At 46.7% G+C, this 19,530-nt stretch overlaps 1 protein-coding gene across 5 annotated transcripts in view; it reads right to left on the bottom strand.

Moving 5' to 3' along the window:
• CRISPLD2 (cysteine rich secretory protein LCCL domain containing 2) overlaps positions 1–19,530 on the bottom strand; it is a 46,783-nt gene that overhangs the window by 12,484 nt on the left and 14,769 nt on the right. The window contains exons 2-7 of one of the 5 annotated variants that reach the window (XM_075838284.1): positions 12,763–12,887; positions 7,870–8,139; positions 2,035–2,153; positions 1,815–1,947; positions 1,374–1,489; positions 917–1,017 (exon numbers count right to left, since the gene is read on the bottom strand). In XM_075838284.1, the coding sequence (XP_075694399.1) occupies positions 917–1,017; positions 1,374–1,489; positions 1,815–1,947; positions 2,035–2,153; positions 7,870–8,103 (703 nt within the window). In that variant the 5' untranslated portion in view covers positions 8,104–8,139; positions 12,763–12,887. Of the gene's footprint in view, positions 1–916; positions 1,018–1,373; positions 1,490–1,814; positions 1,948–2,034; positions 2,154–7,869; positions 8,140–8,403; positions 8,466–12,762; positions 12,888–19,530 lie in introns of those variants that run through there. The other 4 variants (XM_075838285.1, XM_075838286.1, XM_075838288.1 and 1 more) reach the window with 4 other exon arrangements.

The following is a 19,530-nucleotide window of genomic DNA, read 5'->3' as shown; positions in this document are numbered from 1 at the left end:
GGGAGTTACAGCGCTGCATCTCACAGGACGCAAAGAGCTCCCCGCCGGTCCTACGAGGCGGACCGAGCTCCCCGCCGGTCCTACGAGGCGGACCGAGCTCCCCGCCGGTCCTACGAGACGGACCGAGCTCCCCGCCGGTCCTACGAGACGGACCGAGCTCCCCGCCGGTCCTACGAGGCGGACCGAGCTCCCCGCCGGTCCTACGAGGCGGACCGAGCTCCCCGCCGGTCCTACGAGGCGGACCGAGCTCCCCGCCGGTCCTACGAGACGGACCGAGCTCCCCGCCGGTCCTACGAGACGGACCGAGCTCCCCGCCGGTCCTACGAGACGGACCGAGCTCCCCGCCGGTCCTACGAGGCGGACCGAGCTCCCCGCCGGTCCTACGAGGCGGACCGAGCTCCCCGCCGGTCCTACGAGGCGGACCGAGCGCCCCGCCGGTCCTACGAGACGGACCGAGCTCCCCGCCGGTCCTACGAGACGGACCGAGCTCCCCGCCGGTCCTACGAGACGGACCGAGCTCCCCGCCGGTCCTACGAGACGGACCGAGCTCCCCGCCGGTCCCACGAGGCGGACGGCGCACCCTGCTGGTCATGATGTGTTTCTAGAGAAGGATGGGATGCTGTTGGTGGGCATAAAGATAGATGGAGCAATCTCCTGGTCATGACTGGCATGTATTCTTCTGTCTGGGAGACACCTAGAAAGCTCAGTTCATCATAAGCTTCTTGGTTTGTGAATATAATGCTAGAACTACAGTAAACACTGACAAATACACAGGGAAGATGTAAACCTACATAATGTGCCTGTCACTCCCGGTCTGTGGAGTAAGATTGAATTAGGGCCAAGAAGAGGCCATAACGGCAGAGGCCGAGCCGTCCCCCCCCGTAACATCACCACTGATTAAAGGGGAGACCTTTACCTTTGTAGCAGAGGTTATTTCTGCAGTTGCCTCCATAGCTGGGGGGACACTCGGAGCAAGGTCGGCCGTTCTTATAAGGGGCTTCACCAATCCAGTTTCCCCTGAAAAGGAATATAAAACATTATCAATATCCCACCACCGCCCGGAGCATCCTCTGTGCTGCTGTGAGATTATGAATGGCTGCAGTGTACGCTGCTGATGACGGGGGATGTTTTGCTTTCAGGAATTAACATTTTGCTGCAGAAACAGGACATGTGAGAAGTTAGAATTTTCCTTCCAGAAGCTGCAGAGCATCGGCTGGCGGCGCCGCTGATCACATTGTTACAGCCGCTGACTCTGCTCTTCGCTGTACATTTCTGACATTACAGGTTTTTCTATGACAGGAAGATTTACTGACTGTTTTGCAGCCGGCAGTGAAAGGTCCGCTTGTGAGCCTCATACGGGACGGGGCTCTTACTTTGGGGAATAGTTGCAGACGAGGTAAACAGCGTTGTCCCAGATCTCCCCCCACACGTTCATCCTCTTGCAGACATTCACCGCGCAGCCCACTTTAGTGGTTGTGGCCCAGACGATCTGGAGATGGAAAAGACGAGACATGAATAACAGGTTGTTGAAGGAGAGAGGGGAGGTCAGCTGCGGCCTGGGGGGCCGGGTCAATGGGGGGGCCACACAAATAGCTGCGGGAACATCTCAAGTAGAATCGGATTCAATGTTTTCCCGCTATGTCAATGGTGGACTTGTGGCTCGTCCAATCAATGAAGGCCAAATCCTGCAGGAACATCCCGGAACTATCACTCCCAGCATGCACCTATCGATCAGACCACCCACCACAGGCCCTTCCAACAATTGACTAATACTCCCAGCATGCACTAAATATAACAGCCCATCCCCCACCTACCTGGGTGTAATGGGTACACATTGGTCCTGAGCATCGTTCCGGACAGTAGGGGTTACATTCATGGGGGTGGGGGTATGTGTAATCCTTCACCTCGTCATACCAGGACTGGACGTGATACGCAGGGGAGCGATACCTTATAGAAAACAACACAAAGAATAAAATCTATAATTATAGACCGATAATGTAACAACGCGAGATCCCCGGCAGCCGCGTCACCCACCTGCCCCAGTGCACCGCCAGGTTCTGTCCGATGGACATGAGCAGATTGGGGGGTCCGTGCTCCCACATGCACTGCTGAGCCCAGGCCTCCGACGACCTCTCCAGATCATCGTCCCACGTCTGCAAGAAAAAGACACGAGATCCCCCAGTCACCGACTACTCCAGACACAAAGTGGATCAGAACGGTCACGCGGTCAGGCCCACGCTAGTCATTCCAAATCCCAGGATTTAACCCCTGCTCTTCTCGCTTTCCTAGGTTTTGCTTGCTGTCAGTGAAGGGAAACAAGCAAAGGCTAAAAACTTGTCCAGACCTAGTCCTTGCTAATGGCTCAGTTACAATGTGTCAGTCAGCATTTTACGTGTACCGATACATTGTAACAAACTATCAGGACAGAGCAGGAAAATGTCAGGATGTAAACAATTAATGTTCCAAATCACCGAAAGCAAGCAGAGATTTTGAAAATGATGAGAAATTCAAAAACAAAGTATATTAGAAAGTTGCAGAAGATTTTATCACACACGGAGGCTTCACGTACGGGAGATTAGACTCTCCGGCAGAAAACATTATAAAATTACAAAGACTTTGAGATTATTAAATGCAGAATTCCGATATTTAGGATTCTAGACTGGAGCCCCCCCTTATACCCGGACCCCTGACCACTTATACAGCAAAACCAGACATTCCCAGCTCCATCCAGGTCAGGGGACGTGACCCAGAAAATGTGCGCCCGGCAGCGGGGCCGCACACATGACCGGAGGATTGGGATCTGCGGAGGATTAGTCACCTGCGTTCACATCACGGGGAGACGGATTCCATCCTCCCTCCGGCCACTTTCTGATCCGATTCCCACTAAAGACAGTGGACGGGCCCTTCAGAGAACAGACCGGAGAGGGTTAACACCCCATTATTGAAGAGAAAAAAAAAGGGAATCTCAAAACAGAAAAATTCTGGGGACAACAATGATCCTTATCCCTCAACCCGTGTCCCATGGAGCATTCTGGAAGGAACTGCACAAGTCACAGCAGTAATGGTCAAATCCTCGTCAGACAAAAAGACACGCAGGAGGAAAGGCTTCTTTACTGTGCAAGCAGTGGAGCTCTGGACAGGTTGTGACTGGGTGTTCATCCAGCCCATCACCACCAGGGGGCAGAAAGGAGTGTTTCCCTTTCCTCTTCTTCTGGATTAACCGGGATTATCTCAGAGGAGTCTTTTTTTCAACCATTCGATGTAATTTGCTGATTTTAGTGCCTTGCGGAGGAAGAAGAACTGAGCAATGACGATCCATTCAAATCAATGGTGATCTACTGCTTCTATGGGCAGCCGGTGATCCTTCCATGCCAGAGAAGTGTCATCCCCATGAACTAAAAATGCCCCGATATGTTATATATGGGGGAACGTCTGTCAACAAGATCCCCCATTTACACCGCTCGTCTCTATTTGTGGATGGACTTCTGGAATATTCTGATTTCTCATACAATAGTAAACCAAAATACCCCTAAAAAAGGTCATCAGGGAATCAAATATATTTTACGTGTCTGGTTTCCTGTGAATTATTGCCAAGATCAACGTTTTCTCTTTACAGGATGCAAATCCTGTGCCACTGCAGGTGTCTTACACTAGAGAGCAGCGGTGACATCACTGAGAATGCCGCTTATCCATTCACTAGAGAGCAGCGGTGACATCACTGAGAATGCAGCCTATCCATTCACTAGAGAGCAGCGGTGACATCACTGAGAATGCAGCCTATCCATTCACTAGAGAGCAGCGGTGACAGCACTGAGAATGCAGCCTATCCATTCACTAGAGAGCAGCGGTGACATCACTGAGAATACAGCCTATCCATTCACTAGAGAGCAGCAGTGACATCACTGAGAATGCAGCCTATCCATTCACTAGAGAGCAGCGGTGACATCACGGAGAATGTAGCCTATCCATTCACTAGAGAGCAGCAGTGACATCACTGAGAATGCAGCCTATCCAATCACTAGAGCGCAGCGGTGACATCACTGAGAATACAGCCTATCCATACACTAGAGAGCAGCGGTGACATCACTGAGAATGCAGCCTGTCCATTCACTAGAGAGCAGCAGTGACATCACTGAGAATGCAGCCTATCCATGCACTAGAGAGCAGCGGTGACATCACTGAGAATGCAGCCTATCCATGCACTAGAGAGCAGCGGTGACATCACTGAGAATGCAGCCTATCCATTCACTAGAGAGCAGTGGTGACATCACTGAGAATGCCGCTTATCCATTCACTAGAGAGCAGCAGTGACATCACTGAGAATGCCGCTTATCCATTCACTAGAGAGCAGCAGTGACATCACTGAGAATGCAGCCTATCCATTCACTAGAGAGCAGCGGTGACATCACTGAGAATGCAGCCTATCCATTCACTAGAGAGCAGTGGTGACATCACTAAGAATGCAGCCTATCCATGCACTAGAGAGCAGCGGTGACATCACTGAGAATGCAGCCTATCCATTCACTAGAGAGCAGTGGTGACATCACTGAGAATGCCGCTTATCCATACACTAGAGAGCAGCGGTGACATCACTGAGAATGCAGCCTATCCATTCACTAGAGAGCAGCGGTGACATCACTGAGAATGCCGCTTATCCATACACTAGAGAGCAGCGGTGACATCCTAGTTCATAATCCTTGAGCTCCTGGAGATTCTTGAGTGTTACATTTTATCCATGCAGTGAAGTTACCAGTAAATCTTAACACTTACAATCCCATTTCCAATCTATGTTTTATATAGAATTATTATTTTTTTGGATGATGGGGGTTGTAGTTGCAAAAAAAAGTGTCTTATTGCAGAGTAAACACGGCGGACGTTCCCTGGTAGACTGGCGCTTGGTAAACGTTCCCTCTTCCCGGCAGCGTCTCCGCAGGATAACACGGCCTCATTTTCTTACAGAACTTCTCTAGAATCTAGATATTTTTTTACTTTTGGTTTTGGCTTCATCCACAGACTCCGAGCCTGGAAAACCTACAGGATAAGCAGCAGCTCGGAGGCCGCGGTCGTGTCTGCGCGGCGAGGCTTTGGTAGATTTCATAGCGGCCTATCCGGTGCACAGCTCCGCGACTTCTGCCGAGAGTCCACGACAAATACACCCATCCCCCGCGCTCCTGCGGCAGTCAGGGCGTCCGGCTCCCGGGAAGACTCGGGGGTTTCACTTTTAAATGGACAATTTTATGCAGCGGGTTCAATGTAAATGAAGAAACTTCCATAAATAGACAAGTCGTGACATCAGGTAGTGAGGGTCGAGCCGCAGAGATCTCCTAGGTCACGACCCCCGTTCATTGCAATACAGGGGGGGGGGTCACAGGAGGAACCTACAGATGTCAGACGTTGTAGAGACTCCAGGAGACCAGGCCCTGCTGTCCACAGAGCTTACAATCTAAACCTGGAGTCACCCAGACAATTAGGGATCAACTGACAGTCAATTACGGCAAATCATACCATGAAAATACAGAACAAGAACAAACTGATCATTACAATATACCACAGGTAATCCAGCAGCCAATCAGATCACGGAAACATTCAAAGGACTAGATCACCTGGCAACCAGTCGGATCATAAGAATATTCAAAGGACTAGATCATCCGGCAGCCAATCAGATCATAAGAATATTTAAAGGACCAGATCACCCAGGAGCCAAACAAATCACGAGAAAATTAATGGGATTAGATCACCGGGCAGTTAATCAGATCATATGAATATTCAAAGCACCACATCACAATGCAGCCAATCAGATCATGATAAAATACAGAGGATTAGATCATCCTGCAGCCAATCAGATCACAGGAATATTCAGCATGCCGCAGCAGTTCCAGCAACTTTAGTAGATCACTCCTGGACGGTGGAGCTGCCTCATGTGAGGGCTGTTCCTATATGAGGGTTTTGTACAGAGGGCAGGGGCCTCCTCGTCCATCCATCGCCCACGTTTAGGACTTTTACACTGCGTTTGTAAGGCCCGGGCAGTAGTGTGGGGTGCGCGCGCCCTGGGTGGCCCTGGTGTGTGCAGGACAGGACTCCTCTACCTGCCCCTTCCCTTCTCCATAACGTTCCCTCTCGTGAAGTCACTTCAGGTCACCGAGGACCATGAAACCAGGTCCTGAGGCTGTAATTTCATGGCAAACATTCCGGCTCCGTCTGCCAGCTCTTCCCTGTACTTTTCCACAGCCCTAGAATGAGGCTCTTTCTTGCCCGGCTGCTGCCTCCGTGGGCAGAGAAGTCACCTCCAATAAACTCACTTTGGCTTCAGCGATTCTTCACCTCATCTATTCTTGTAGCCATAATAACCCCTTCACTGCCAAAGCAGCTGCGCCCTGTAGGAGGACGGCAGAACCGTCAGCGCGGGCACTGCCCTGTGTTCTCCGAGGGGTCTCCATTGCCTCGTTACATTGGGCACAAAATACTTTTTTACAGAAATTTCAATTTATAGACATTATAGACCTGGAGTCTACCACCATACACAGAACAGCGCCCCTAGTGGCCATCACAGGAACATATTGAATAGTTCTGCTCCGGACTGGAAAATGGTTTTGGGGCAGACAGGTTTTCCTGGTTTTCTACTAGAATATTCCTCAATGCGTCTCCTTATCCCGACTTACACTGGTAAGACGACACACAACTGCTGGAGGATTTCTGGGTAACGCAGTTGTATTTTTCCTGGTGGTACGTCCAGTAGGTGGCACTGCTGTATGATCTCCGGTTGTGCAGGATAATCCTCTTTACCTTTATTCAGAACTGCTCCTAATCTGGTTGTAAGATCATGAGACGAGGACGCGGCCGCTTATTACACCGGTTTTTTTTATGCTCTTTTTGAGAAATTTGCCATTTTTCATTATTCAACTCGGCTGAGTCCGTTATTCACATGACTGGCGCAATGGATGAGTGAGCAGCCAAGATGAAAACGTACAGATCGCAGAGGGATGTCCACCTTTCATGTATAACCTGCTGCTTCCGCTATGTGACTAGGACCACAAGATCAGTGCACTCCTGAAATACTCTGTGCTGCTGGGGAACCTGCTTCTTTCACATCAATGTCTTCGATAGTCTATAATTTGGTCGCATTACGGATAAAGTGTGTGACAAAGTAATAAAGGTCGCCGTTCGAGACAGAATCTTGAGATATTGGGTGTGCGGTCCTCCAGCGCAGCGCCGGTCGATGTTTCATATTTTTCTCTTGGACGTAAAAATCTTTTATTCTAATGAAATCCTGGAGAACGGCGCGTTCAGCAGCGTCAGATATAAAGAGCCGTCCGTACGGTCTCCGGAGAAACACAGGCGAACACGGACTCCCGAGCCTTCATATCCAAACGCCAACCCAAATCCTCTGCTGCGCCTCGTTCCGCCTGAGCTCTGGGAAACTTAAACCCTCTGTGACCAAAATAGATGGCGCCCGGCATGAAGGAGAAGACTCTGCTGAGCGGCGCCCCCAGACCACCGTGCCGCGGACCAGCCGGAGAACCCACCGTCTAAGGCCCTAAAATCTCGCCCTCTGAGTTATGGAATAAGCCGGGTAACAACCAATATGGTCGCCTTTACAGCTCCGACAGGGGTTGTCATCCTGCTTTTCTAGAACCCCGAGTATCCAACATACTACGATATGCAAAGATATGGAAGCCGAGGATGCGTCGCTGCAGAACGTGAGAGATTTACCATCCAGGAGCCCGGGAAAGCTGAATGATCATCCCCTGGACATAGTGGTGGTCACCCAGCTTTCCCAGGAACAGATAACTAGGAGATGGTTGAATAGAATTGGTGACACCACCTTAGACACGTTGTGACGGTTAATCCCCGGGTGAGGGGTGCACTCACCATGTACTCCATGTTGGAGGATGATGGGTGGACTTGTCCTCGCAGTTTGTTGTGCAGTTGCAGGATTTCCTCCTTGTCGGACCTGGGGATGGCTCTTCGGCTCCTGGAGTGCGCGGCGCGGTCCTGGTATTTGCTCAGGAAGTTCTCCAGGAAGGTGTTATTGGTGAGGAACATGCAGTGGTAGTGGCCCCCGAGGAGAAGGACCCCGAGCGCGAAAATCCACAGACTCATCATGACGACGGCGAGAAGTTTATGGGCCGGACGTCAACTCTGAGATACAAGAAAAACAGAAGCAACATTAGACCCAGGAGCCTGAGACCGGAACAACCGAACCCATCATCCCCAGCACAGGACAGCTCTGCTCATCATCACTATTGTGGTTCTGGATCTCAGGTCCCTCATGATAACTGCGGCTCCGCAATCAATACCGGCCATAAAGGAGACAACCACGGTGACCAGTCAATCATTATTTAGTGACCCGGTGTAAAGAGGTTCTGCAGCAGCTCATTGGCATGGTGGGAGTTGTAGCTTTACCGTGACATCCGGCTGCCCGCGGGTTCACTCCTTGCACATCCCTCGTCAAATGTCGGTATTTGTCTCATTTAAAGGAACTGTCCCGTGGCTGCCAATCACAGCGCAGCTTTCATTGTTCCAGAGAGGTTAAGGATATGAAAGCTGCGCTCTGATTGGCTGCAATAGGTAACAAGGCGGATCTTCTGTTGGGCCTCATTAAACCTATTATATTCCTCTGTGTATGGAGTCTATAGACAACACGGGGTTAAACGCCGCCCATTATACCACATTGTGACTTCACATGCCGCCATATACGATGACATCACACTGTACAGGAGCGGAGCACAGTATTAACCCCTGCTGTACGGTGATATAGGGGACCCCACAGTAGATCCCACTCTTTCCTGGAGGGGAGGTCCCCCACAGCCGTGTTATGAGGGGCTCCGCTGCCGCCCGTTCTCACACATTCAGCTACTTAACCCTTTATGGGTCACATTTCCAGAACATAGAAGAGGACGAAAGCAAAATTGTTAAACTACAAGACTCATCAGCAACAAGAATTTACAGCGATGTGCTACCCGGAGACTGTATCACACAGGACAGGCTTAGATACAGCAGACAGTATCACACAGGACAGGCTTAGATACAGCAGACAGTATCACACAGGACAGGCTTAGATACAGCAGACAGTATCACACAGGACAGGCTTAGATACAGCAGACAGTATCACACAGGACAGGCTTAGATACAGCAGACAGTATCACACAGGACAGGCTTAGATACAGCAGACAGTATCACACAGGACAGGCTTAGATACAGCAGACAGTATCACACAGGACAGGCTTAGATACAGCAGACAGTATCACACAGGACAGGCTTAGATACAGCAGACAGTATCACACAGGACAGGCTTAGATACAGCAGACAGTATCACACAGGACAGGCTTAGATACAGCAGACAGTATCACACAGGACAGGCTTAGATACAGCAGACAGTATCACACAGGACAGGCTTAGATACAGCAGACAGTATCACACAGGACAGGCTTAGATACAGCAGACAGTATCACACAGGACAGGCTTAGATACAGCAGACCGTATCACACAGGACAGGCTTAGATACAGCAGACAGTATCACACAGGACAGGCTTAGATACAGCAGACCGTATCACACAGGACAGGCTTAGATACAGCAGACAGTATCACACAGGACAGGCTTAGATACAGCAGACAGTATCACACAGGACAGGCTTAGATACAGCAGACAGTATCACACAGGACAGGCTTAGATACAGCAGACAGTATCACACAGGACAGGCTTAGATACAGCAGACAGTATCACACAGGACAGGCTTAGATACAGCAGACAGTATCACACAGGACAGGCTTAGATACAGCAGACAGTATCACACAGGACAGGCTTAGATACAGCAGACAGTATCACACAGGACAGGCTTAGATACAGCAGACAGTATCACACAGGACAGGCTTAGATACAGCAGACAGTATCACACAGGACAGGCTTAGATACAGCAGACAGTATCACACAGGACAGGCTTAGATACAGCAGACAGTATCACACAGGACAGGCTTAGATACAGCAGACAGTATCACACAGGACAGGCTTAGATACAGCAGACAGTATCACACAGGACAGGCTTAGATACAGCAGACAGTATCACACAGGACAGGCTTAGATACAGCAGACAGTATCACACAGGACAGGCTTAGATACAGCAGACAGTATCACACAGGACAGGCTTAGATACAGCAGACAGTATCACACAGGACAGGCTTAGATACAGCAGACAGTATCACACAGGACAGGCTTAGATACAGCAGACAGTATCACACAGGACAGGCTTAGATACAGCAGACAGTATCACACAGGACAGGCTTAGATACAGCAGACAGTATCACACAGGACAGGCTTAGATACAGCAGACAGTATCACACAGGACAGGCTTAGATACAGCAGACAGTATCACACAGGACAGGCTTAGATACAGCAGACAGTATCACACAGGACAGGCTTAGATACAGCAGACAGTATCACACAGGACAGGCTTAGATACAGCAGACAGTATCACACAGGACAGGCTTAGATACAGCAGACAGTATCACACAGGACAGGCTTAGATACAGCAGACAGTATCACACAGGACAGGCTTAGATACAGCAGACAGTATCACACAGGACAGGCTTAGATACAGCAGACAGTATCACACAGGACAGGCTTAGATACAGCAGACAGTATCACACAGGACAGGCTTAGATACAGCAGACAGTATCACACAGGACAGGCTTAGATACAGCAGACAGTATCACACAGGACAGGCTTAGATACAGCAGACAGTATCACACAGGACAGGCTTAGATACAGCAGACAGTATCACACAGGACAGGCTTAGATACAGCAGACAGTATCACACAGGACAGGCTTAGATACAGCAGACAGTATCACACAGGACAGGCTTAGATACAGCAGACAGTATCACACAGGACAGGCTTAGATACAGCAGACAGTATCACACAGGACAGGCTTAGATACAGCAGACAGTATCACACAGGACAGGCTTAGATACAGCAGACAGTATCACACAGGACAGGCTTAGATACAGCAGACAGTATCACACAGGACAGGCTTAGATACAGCAGACAGTATCACACAGGACAGGCTTAGATACAGCAGACAGTATCACACAGGACAGGCTTAGATACAGCAGACAGTATCACACAGGACAGGCTTAGATACAGCAGACAGTATCACACAGGACAGGCTTAGATACAGCAGACAGTATCACACAGGACAGGCTTAGATACAGCAGACAGTATCACACAGGACAGGCTTAGATACAGCAGACAGTATCACACAGGACAGGCTTAGATACAGCAGACAGTATCACACAGGACAGGCTTAGATACAGCAGACAGTATCACACAGGACAGGCTTAGATACAGCATCACACAGGACAGGCTTAGATACAGCAGACTGTATCACACAGGACAGGCTTAGATACAGCAGACAGTATCACACAGGACAGGCTTAGATACAGCACACAGTATCACACAGGACAGGCTTAGATACAGCACACAGTATCACACAGGACAGGCTTAGATACAGCAGACAGTATCACACAGGACAGGCTTAGATACAGCAGACAGTATCACACAGGACAGGCTTAGATACAGCCAACAGTATCACACAGGACAAGCTCAGATACAGCAGACAGTATCACACAGGACAGGCTTAGATACAGCAGACAGTATCACACAGGACAGGCTTAGATACAGCAGACAGTATCACACAGGACAGGCTTAGATACAGCAGACCGTATCACACAGGACAGGCTTAGATACAACTGACAGTATCACACAGGACAGGCTTAGATACAGCCGACAGTATCACACATGATAGGATTAGATACACGGCTCAGCAGACAGTATCACACATGACAGGATTAGATACACAGCTCAGCAGACAGTATCACACATGATAGGATTAGATACACGGCTCAGCAGACAGTATCACACATGATAGGATTAGATACAGGTATCAGCAGACAGTATCACACATGATAGGATTAGATACACAGCTCAGCACACAGTATCACACATGATAGGATTAGATACACAGCTCAGCAGACAGTTACAGCATTACATGATGGGGAATGTAGTGCTATGTGGTGCTACACATACTGTGCTGTGCTGCATTGTGGGAGATGTAGTGGTTACACCAGCCATGGCACAGTTGTCTGATACACAATGTACAGGGCATTTGAGGATATAAGCAAAACTGGTAGGTGAAGAGAAATACAGTATTGTGACTGCAGCTCTGGATGTGACTGGAGTATAAAACTGAAGATCATCAGGACAGTAAAGCACGAGGTCTGTACTGCCTATGTCTAGACTTCTGTACATGGCGCAGGCCCCATCACAGCGCCGCTCCTGAACTGCAAGTCTCAGCATTCCCGCCAGCCGCGTCTTAGATCTGGACTTGGCTGGGGCGAGGGTCTGACCTCTGCGGAGGAGGTTGGAGGTTTCGGCTCATGGAATATTCTCTGTCATACAGTGAACCACAGAAACCATAATAAACACCAGAGCCAAATCCTCTTCTTCCATCCCCCAGTTTTCTATCCCAGACCCCTGACCACAGCAGAGACATCACCGGGGAAGGGGTGCAGGGGGGGGCTGTCCCGGAGATTATACTGGGATATTACCAGGAACCGTCACAATGATGCGCCAAATGTGCAGAACTTGTCACTGGGTCTGAGGGTACTGAGAACTGTGTATAGGGGTTCATGCAGCCGGACGTATAGAAGGGAATATATGGATCAGCTCAGCCAGAACAACATCAAGGAATCGTAGAGACTGACGGACCTGCACGGATGAAGCAGCTGGACTGACGGACCTGCACGGATGAAGCAGCTGGACTGACGGACCTGCACGGATGAAGCAGCTGGACTGACGGAGGGGTCGTTCCTGTAGAGAAGGTGAATCCTGCACTGGAAAAATAAAAACGTCACATTTTATTGAAACGCATTAAAAGTCAGAAGGGGGGGGGGCGAGGGGTCCCAAGTCTGACACGTTTCGGGCGCTAAAATGCTCTTAGTTGCAGCAGCAGAAAGGGAACCCCGTGGGTTTAAAAACCTATAACCGCGCCTAATGACAGAATCAAACCAGGGGCAAAGAAAACGCACACGGAAGGCGACAAAGACAATCATCAAATAGAAAAGAGAAAAGTCGCATCACACGGGAGAAGAGCAAAACGGCGTCAAAACGTAACAAACATTCACTTCTGATCAATAAGATACAAATAAGAAATGAGACAAAGAAATAAAAATATATATCATGTGTATACAGGTGAGCTGGTAAATATATCATGTGTATACAGGTGAGCTGGTAAATATATCATGTGTATACAGGTGAGCTGGTAAATATATCATGTGTATACAGGTGAGCTGGTAAATATATCATGTGTATACAGGTGAGCTGGTAAATATATCATGCGTATACAGGTGAGCTGGTAAATATATCATGCGTATACAGGTGAGCAGGTAAATATATCATGCGTATACAGGTGAGCAGGTAAATATATCATGTGTATACAGGTGAGCTGGTAAATATATCATGTGTATACAGGTGAGCTGGTAAATATATCATGCGTATACAGGTGAGCAGGTAAATATATCATGCGTATACAGGCGAGCAGGTAAATATATCATGTGTATACAGGTGAGCTGGTAAATATATCATGCGTATACAGGTGAGCTGGTAAATATATCATGCGTATACAGGTGAGCAGGTAAATATATCATGCGTATACAGGTGAGCTGGTAAATATATCATGTGTATACAGGTGAGCTGGTAAATATATCATGCGTATACAGGTGAGCTGGTAAATATATCATGCGTATACAGGTGAGCTGGTAAATATATCATGCGTATACAGGTGAGCAGGTAAATATATCATGTGTATACAGGTGAGCTGGTAAATATATCATGTGTATACAGGTGAGCTGGTAAATATATCATGTGTATACAGGTGAGCAGGTAAATATATCATGCGTATACAGGTGAGCTGGTAAATATATCATGCGTATACAGGCGAGCTGGTAAATATATCATGTGTATACAGGCGAGCTGGTAAATATATCATGTGTATACAGGCGAGCTGGTAAATATATCATGTGTATACAGGCGAGCTGGTAAATATATCATGTGTATACAGGCGAGCTGGTAAATATATCATGTGTATACAGGCGAGCAGGTAAATATATCATGTGTATACAGGTGAGCTGGTAAATATATCATGCGTATACAGGTGAGCTGGTAAATATATCATGCGTATACAGGTGAGCTGGTAAATATATCATGCGTATACAGGCGAGCTGGTAAATATATCATGCGTATACAGGTGAGCTGGTAAATATATCATGCGTATACAGGTGAGCTGGTAAATATATCATGCGTATACAGGTGAGCTGGTAAATATATCATGCGTATACAGGCGAGCTGGTAAATATATCATGCGTATACAGGCGAGCTGGTAAATATATCATGTGTATACAGGTGAGCTGGTAAATATATCATGTGTATACAGGTGAGCTGGTAAATATATCATGTGTATACAGGCGAGCTGGTAAATATATCATGTGTATACAGGCGAGCTGGTAAATATATCATGCGTATACAGGTGAGCTGGTAAATATATCATGCGTATACAGGTGAGCTGGTAAATATATCATGCGTATACAGGTGAGCTGGTAAATATATCATGTGTATACAGGCGAGCTGGTAAATATATCATGTGTATACAGGCGAGCAGGTAAATATATCATGTGTATACAGGTGAGCTGGTAAATATATCATGCGTATACAGGTGAGCTGGTAAATATATCATGCGTATACAGGTGAGCTGGTAAATATATCATGCGTATACAGGTGAGCTGGTAAATATATCATGCGTATACAGGCGAGCTGGTAAATATATCATGTGTATACAGGTGAGCTGGTAAATATATCATGTGTATACAGGTGAGCAGGTAAATATATCATGTGTATACAGGCGAGCTGGTAAATATATCATGTGTATACAGGCGAGCTGGTAAATATATCATGTGTATACAGGCGAGCTGGTAAATATATCATGTGTATACAGGCGAGCAGGTAAATATATCATGTGTATACAGGCGAGCTGGTAAATATATCATGTGTATACAGGTGAGCTGGTAAATATATCATGTGTATACAGGTGAGCTGGTAAATATATCATGCGTATACAGGCGAGCAGGTAAATATATCATGTGTATACAGGCGAGCTGGTAAATATATCATGTGTATACAGGCGAGCTGGTAAATATATCATGTGTATACAGGCGAGCTGGTAAATATATCATGTGTATACAGGCGAGCTGGTAAATATATCATGTGTATACAGGTGAGCTGGTAAATATATCATGCGTATACAGGCGAGCAGGTAAATATATCATGTGTATACAGGCGAGCTGGTAAATATATCATGTGTATACAGGTGAGCTGGTAAATATATCATGTGTATACAGGCGAGCAGGTAAATATATCATGCGTATACAGGCGAGCAGGTAAATATATCATGTGTATACAGGCGAGCAGGTAAATATATCATGTGTATACAGGCGAGCTGGTAAATATATCATGCGTATACAGGTGAGCTGGTAAATATATCATGCGTATACAGGTGAGCTGGTAAATATATCATGTGTATACAGGCGAGCTGGTAAATATATCATGTGTATACAGGCGAGCAGGTAAATATATCATGTGTATACAGGCGAGCTGGTAAATATATCATGCGTATACAGGTGAGCTGGTAAATATATCATGCGTATACAGGTGAGCTGGTAAATATATCATGCGTATACAGGTGAGCTGGTAAATATATCATGTGTATACAGGTGAGCTGGTAAATATATCATGCGTATACAGGCGAGCAGGTAAATATATCATGTGTATACAGGCGAGCTGGTAAATATATCATGTGTATACAGGTGAGCTGGTAAATATATCATGTGTATACAGGTGAGCTGGTAAATATATCATGTGTATACAGGTGAGCTGGTAAATATATCATGTGTATACAGGCGAGCTGGTAAATATATCATGTGTATACAGGCGAGCTGGTAAATATATCATGTGTATACAGGTGAGCTGGTAAATATATCATGTGTATACAGGTGAGCTGGTAAATATATCATGCGTATACAGGCGAGCAGGTAAATATATCATGTGTATACAGGCGAGCTGGTAAATATATCATGTGTATACAGGTGAGCTGGTAAATATATCATGTGTATACAGGTGAGCTGGTAAATATATCATGCGTATACAGGTGAGCTGGTAAATATATCATGTGTATACAGGTGAGCTGGTAAATATATCATGTGTATACAGGTGAGCTGGTAAATATATCATGCGTATACAGGTGAGCTGGTAAATATATCATGCGTATACAGGTGAGCTGGTAAATATATCATGTGTATACAGGCGAGCTGGTAAATATATCATGTGTATACAGGTGAGCTGGTAAATATATCATGCGTATACAGGTGAGCTGGTAAATATATCATGTGTATACAGGCGAGCTGGTAAATATATCATGTGTATACAGGTGAGCTGGTGAATATATCATGTGTATACAGGTGAGCTGGTAAATATATCATGTGTATACAGGCGAGCTGGTAAATATATCATGTGTATACAGGTGAGCTGGTAAATATATCATGTGTATACAGGCGAGCTGGTAAATATATCATGTGTATACAGGTGAGCTGGTAAATATATCATGTGTATACAGGCGAGCTGGTAAATATATCATGCGTATACAGGCGAGCAGGTAAATATATCATGTGTATACAGGCGAGCTGGTAAATATATCATGTGTATACAGGTGAGCTGGTAAATATATCATGTGTATACAGGTGAGCTGGTAAATATATCATGTGTATACAGGTGAGCTGGTAAATATATCATGTGTATACAGGTGAGCTGGTAAATATATCATGCGTATACAGGTGAGCTGGTAAATATATCATGTGTATACAGGTGAGCTGGTAAATATATCATGTGTATACAGGTGAGCTGGTAAATATATCATGTGTATACAGGCGAGCTGGTAAATATATCATGTGTATACAGGTGAGCTGGTAAATATATCATGTGTATACAGGTGAGCTGGTAAATATATCATGCGTATACAGGCGAGCAGGTAAATATATCATGTGTATACAGGCGAGCTGGTAAATATATCATGTGTATACAGGTGAGCTGGTAAATATATCATGTGTATACAGGTGAGCTGGTAAATATATCATGTGTATACAGGCGAGCAGGTAAATATATCATGCGTATACAGGTGAGCTGGTAAATATATCATGTGTATACAGGTGAGCTGGTAAATATATCATGTGTATACAGGCGAGCTGGTAAATATATCATGTGTATACAGGCGAGCTGGTAAATATATCATGTGTATACAGGTGAGCTGGTAAATATATCATGTGTATACAGGCGAGCTGGTAAATATATCATGTGTATACAGGCGAGCTGGTAAATATATCATGTGTATACAGGTGAGCTGGTGAATATATCATGTGTATACAGGTGAGCTGGTAAATATATCATGTGTATACAGGTGAGCTGGTAAATATATCATGTGTATACAGGTGAGCTGGTAAATATATCATGTGTATACAGGTGAGCTGGTAAATATATCATGTGTATACAGGCGAGCTGGTAAATATATCATGTGTATACAGGTGAGCTGGTAAATATATAGGCTGTATGATCGGCCAATCAAATATGAACAACTATCAAAAAAAAATACACAATCCAACGTCAAACATGGAGCCGAAATAAAGACAGAAAACGCAGGAAAAAAACGCATCACGTAGAACGGCAAAAATGTCAAGAGAAACAGAAAAAATAAAAATACGTCTCACGCCAATAATGTGGAAATGCCATCAGGAGACGACATTTACAGACGCCAAAACCACACGGGAAATATTCAAGCCGAAATGTCTATACATGCAAACGAAACGCATCCTGATCCAACATGGACGAGCGGAGTCACATTAAAAAGCGCACGATTGTTACGTCTTGTATGACACGACTGTTCGCTTTTCCCATGTGACGAGACTTTACTCTCTTTCGATGACGGTCTTCGTGGGATGGCCATTCGTTTGCCGCCGGTTTGAGTCTTTCTTCTGTCAATAGGCGCGGTTATAGGTTTTTACCCTTACGCGGCGTTCCCTTCATACTGCTGCGACGAAGAGTGTTCCGTTTCAACCCCCCCTTCTGACTTTTAATGTTTTTCAAGAAAATTTGATTTTTCAAGCCCTGGCTTCACCTACTTCTCTATTGTTGTAATGACCTTTAGGGTCATTTAGGTTATAGTTCGTCTTATGCATTACAGGGTTAGGGATAAATGAAAAATATATATTATATATCCCCAACCCCAAATATAACCCTACATATATCTATAACCCCGTACACACAGACACGGATACCCCAATTACTGGAATTTCAGAGCACCGGGTAACTGCCCCTGATCATCCCATACCCAGTGCCACAGAGCGCCCCCTACAGCAAGCAGCAGTCCTCATTACCCCCGAGATCTAACAGAAACATCTCCAGCAAGACCCGGATCCTGATATCGGAGCAAACACTGAACTTTAGGCATCAAGAAAAATATCAAAATACATAACATTTAATGAAGTTCCCCCCATACCTACCAGAGACTACAACTCCTCCCATGAGCAGAGACTACTACTCCTCCCATGAGCAGAGACTACTACTCCTCCCATGAGCAGAGACTACAACTCCTCCCATGAGGAGAGACTACAACTCCTCCCATGAGGAGAGACTACAACTCCTCCCATGAGCAGAGACTACTACTCCTCCCATGAGCAGAGACTACAACTCCTCCCATGAGGAAAGACTACAACTCCTCCCATGAGGAGAGACTACAACTCCTCCCATGAGCAGAGACTACTACTCCTCCCATGAGCAGAGACTACTACTCCTCCCATGAGGAGAGACTACAACTCCTCCCATGAGGAGAGACTACAACTCCTCCCATGAGGAGAGACTACAACTCCTCCCATGAGCAGAGACTACTACTCCTCCCATGAGCAGAGACTACTACTCCTCCCATGAGCAGAGACTACAACTCCTCCCATGAGGAAAGACTACAACTCCTCCCATGAGGAGAGACTACAACTCCTCCCATGAGCAGAGACTACTACTCCTCCCATGAGCAGAGACTACAACTCCTCCACTAGTGACTACTACTCCAGTAGTCACGTTATATACAGTAGATGGGGGTCCTGCCTGTCCTCAGCGCTGGTCTCCAGTAGTCACGTTATATACAGTAGATGGGGGTCCTGCCTGTCCTCAGCGCTGGTCTCCAGTAGTCACGTTATATACAGTAGATGGGGGTCCTGCCTGTCCTCAGCGCTGGTCCCCAGTAGTCACGTTATATACAGTAGATGGGGGTCCTACCTGTCCTCAGCTCTGGTCTCCAGTAGTCACGTTATATACAGTAGATGGGGGTCCTGCCTGTCCTCAGCTCTGGTCTCCAGTAGTCACGTTATATACAGTAGATGGGGG

Source organism: Rhinoderma darwinii, chromosome 9 (genome assembly GCF_050947455.1).
Source record: "Rhinoderma darwinii isolate aRhiDar2 chromosome 9, aRhiDar2.hap1, whole genome shotgun sequence".
Taxonomy (NCBI): Eukaryota; Metazoa; Chordata; class Amphibia; order Anura; family Rhinodermatidae; genus Rhinoderma; species Rhinoderma darwinii.
The sequence above is the reverse complement of the archived record's forward strand: the minus strand, read 5'-3'. Positions and strand labels throughout refer to the sequence as shown.